Raw genomic sequence first — 2,168 nt, forward strand, 5'->3', positions numbered from 1 at the left:
GCGCGGGCGTCGGCGGCGTCGAGGGCTGCGGCGATGGCGCCGGGGACGGGGCCGGCGAGGGCGCCGGCGTAGGCACCGTCGAGGGCGACGGCGTCGGCGCGGGCGACGGCGAGACCGTGGGACCGTCGGTGGGCTTGAGCGACGGGGAGACCGTGGGCGCGACCGTGGGCGAGACCGTGGGCGTGGACGTGGGCAGCGACGTCGGGATCGTCGTCGGGAGCATCGTGGGGATGTTCGTGGGGCCGCTCGTGGGCACGGACGTCGGGACGCCCGTGGGCACGGGCGTCGGGATGTTCGTGGGCGAGCTCGTCGGCGTCGACGTCGGGTCGGTCGTCGGGACGGACGTCGGCATGAAGGTCGGCATGAAGGAGATCGTCGGCAGCGGCGTCGGCGCCGACGTCGGCGTGCTCGAGGGCATCGGCGACGGGACGCCCGTCGGCGTGTGGGAGCAGGCGTTGGCGTCGTAGATGTAGCAGCACGTGGACGCGAGGGAATCGAACTCGAAGCCCAGGGCAGCCCCCGTGTAGACGTCGTCGTAGTTCGTCCCGTAGTCGTCGCACGTGTTGTGCTGGTAGGCCGCCGAGAAGCTCGTCGCCTCGGCGGCGCCCACGAGGAGGGCCGCGGCCACTACCACCACGCGCGCCATCTCAAGTGGCGATCGACGTCGACCGTCCAACAGGATCGGTTTTGCACGCCCAGCGACGCGTTAAGATGGGCGTTTTCCCATGATACAGATCTTGCGCGACGATTTAGAATTCTGAATTCCGCCCGGGGGTCTTCGAGACAGGAGCCCTGGCGCCCCGCGCCGCCGCCGAGTCTCCGCCCGATCCTTACCGGCGGGACCTCACGCGGCGAGGGCCCAGCCGAAGCCGAGGACGACGCGCGGCGCCGCCGCCTCGGAGACGGTCGTCTCGTGCTCGCGCTTCGACGCGAGGAAGGCCCAGGCGTCGCCGTCGTCGACGTCGACGGCGCGGCGGTCGATGACGGGCCGGAGCGAGTCGCAGTGCGCGAGCCTGAGGGCGATGTTGCAGCGGAGGTGGTCCCGCGCGGCCGACGGCGCGTCGCCCGCGGCGCGCTCGCCGCCCGTCGCCGCCGCGTAGGCGTCCGTGTGGCGGTGGACGAAGCCGCCGGCCTCGACGACGGAGAGCGTGCGGCTCAGGGTCGCGTCGCGGGCCCCGCGGCGGTAGTCGAGGCCGAGCGCGCCCTCGACGCGGCGCGTGACGCGCTCGAACAGGTTCGCGGCCGTGGCGAAGAGGTCGGCGCCCTCCAGGTCCGCGGGGCCGTCGGCGTCGGCGGCGCCGAGGGACGGGAGCACGTCGTGGTCGTAGCGCGCGAAGAAGCGCCGCGGCCCGCTCGGGTTCGGCCGGAGCGCGCCGCGGTCCTTCAGGGCCAGGATGATCGCCTCGAGGCGCGCGCGCTCCGCCTCGGAGACGACGGCCCGGAGCAACACGTGGCTCTCGGCGTCGCCGCGCCAGGTCACGCCGCCCCCGCCGCGGAGCTCGACGCGGCGCCACGCGTACGGCGGCGGCCGCGCGCGCGGCGCGTCGTCCTCGAGCGCCGCGCGGTCGACGCGCCGGCCGACGTCGCGGGGCCCGAAGGTGCCCCAGCGCGGCCGGCCGTCGAACCCCAGGAAGCCCACGCGCAGCGGCCCGAGTTTCGCGCCCTCGGGCACCTCGACGGCGGCCGCGACCGCCGTTCGCGCCGCGCGGCTCCGCGGCGGCGGCGCCGCCGCGAGCGCCTCGAGCTTCTGGGCCGCGCGCGCCTCGAGCTTCCGCGCGGCGCGCGCGGCGCGGTCCGGCGGCGCGCTGCCCCGGCGGAGCACCGCGCGGCACGCGTCGACGGCGTCCGTCGCCGCGGCCGCCGCGCGCGCCGCGTCGCCGCCCGCGGCGTGGGCCTCGACGCAGTTGAGGCGCACGGTGGCGTAGACGACGGCCGCGGCGCAGCCCGCGTCGGCCGCGGCGCCGTCGTCGCGCGCGCCCGTACCGCCGAGGCGCCGGCACGCGTCGAGCGCGGTGACCGCGCGCGCGTAGGCCGCGAGGGCGCCCGCGCGGTCGCCCCGCGCGAGGGCCTCGTTGCCGCACCGCGCGGCCGCGCGCGCGGCCTCGACGCCCGCGGCGGCCCCGGCCCGCGGCGCGCGCGCGCGCTCGGCGCCGCGCGCCGCGGCGGCC

At 77.8% G+C, this 2,168-nt stretch overlaps 1 protein-coding gene across 1 annotated transcript in view; it reads right to left on the bottom strand.

Moving 5' to 3' along the window:
- AURANDRAFT_65751 (hypothetical protein) overlaps positions 1 to 2,168 on the bottom strand; it is a gene marked incomplete at both ends in the record, with an annotated part of 10,810 nt that overhangs the window by 8,400 nt on the left and 242 nt on the right. Inside the window, 2 exons of the mRNA XM_009040704.1 lie at positions 77 to 595; positions 905 to 2,101. Of these exons, the coding sequence (XP_009038952.1) occupies positions 77 to 595; positions 905 to 2,101 (1,716 nt within the window). The remainder of the gene's footprint in view (positions 1 to 76; positions 596 to 904; positions 2,102 to 2,168) is intronic.

The sequence above is a fragment of the Aureococcus anophagefferens genome (assembly GCF_000186865.1).
Source record: "Aureococcus anophagefferens unplaced genomic scaffold AURANscaffold_16, whole genome shotgun sequence".
Classification (NCBI taxonomy): Eukaryota; class Pelagophyceae; order Pelagomonadales; family Pelagomonadaceae; genus Aureococcus; species Aureococcus anophagefferens.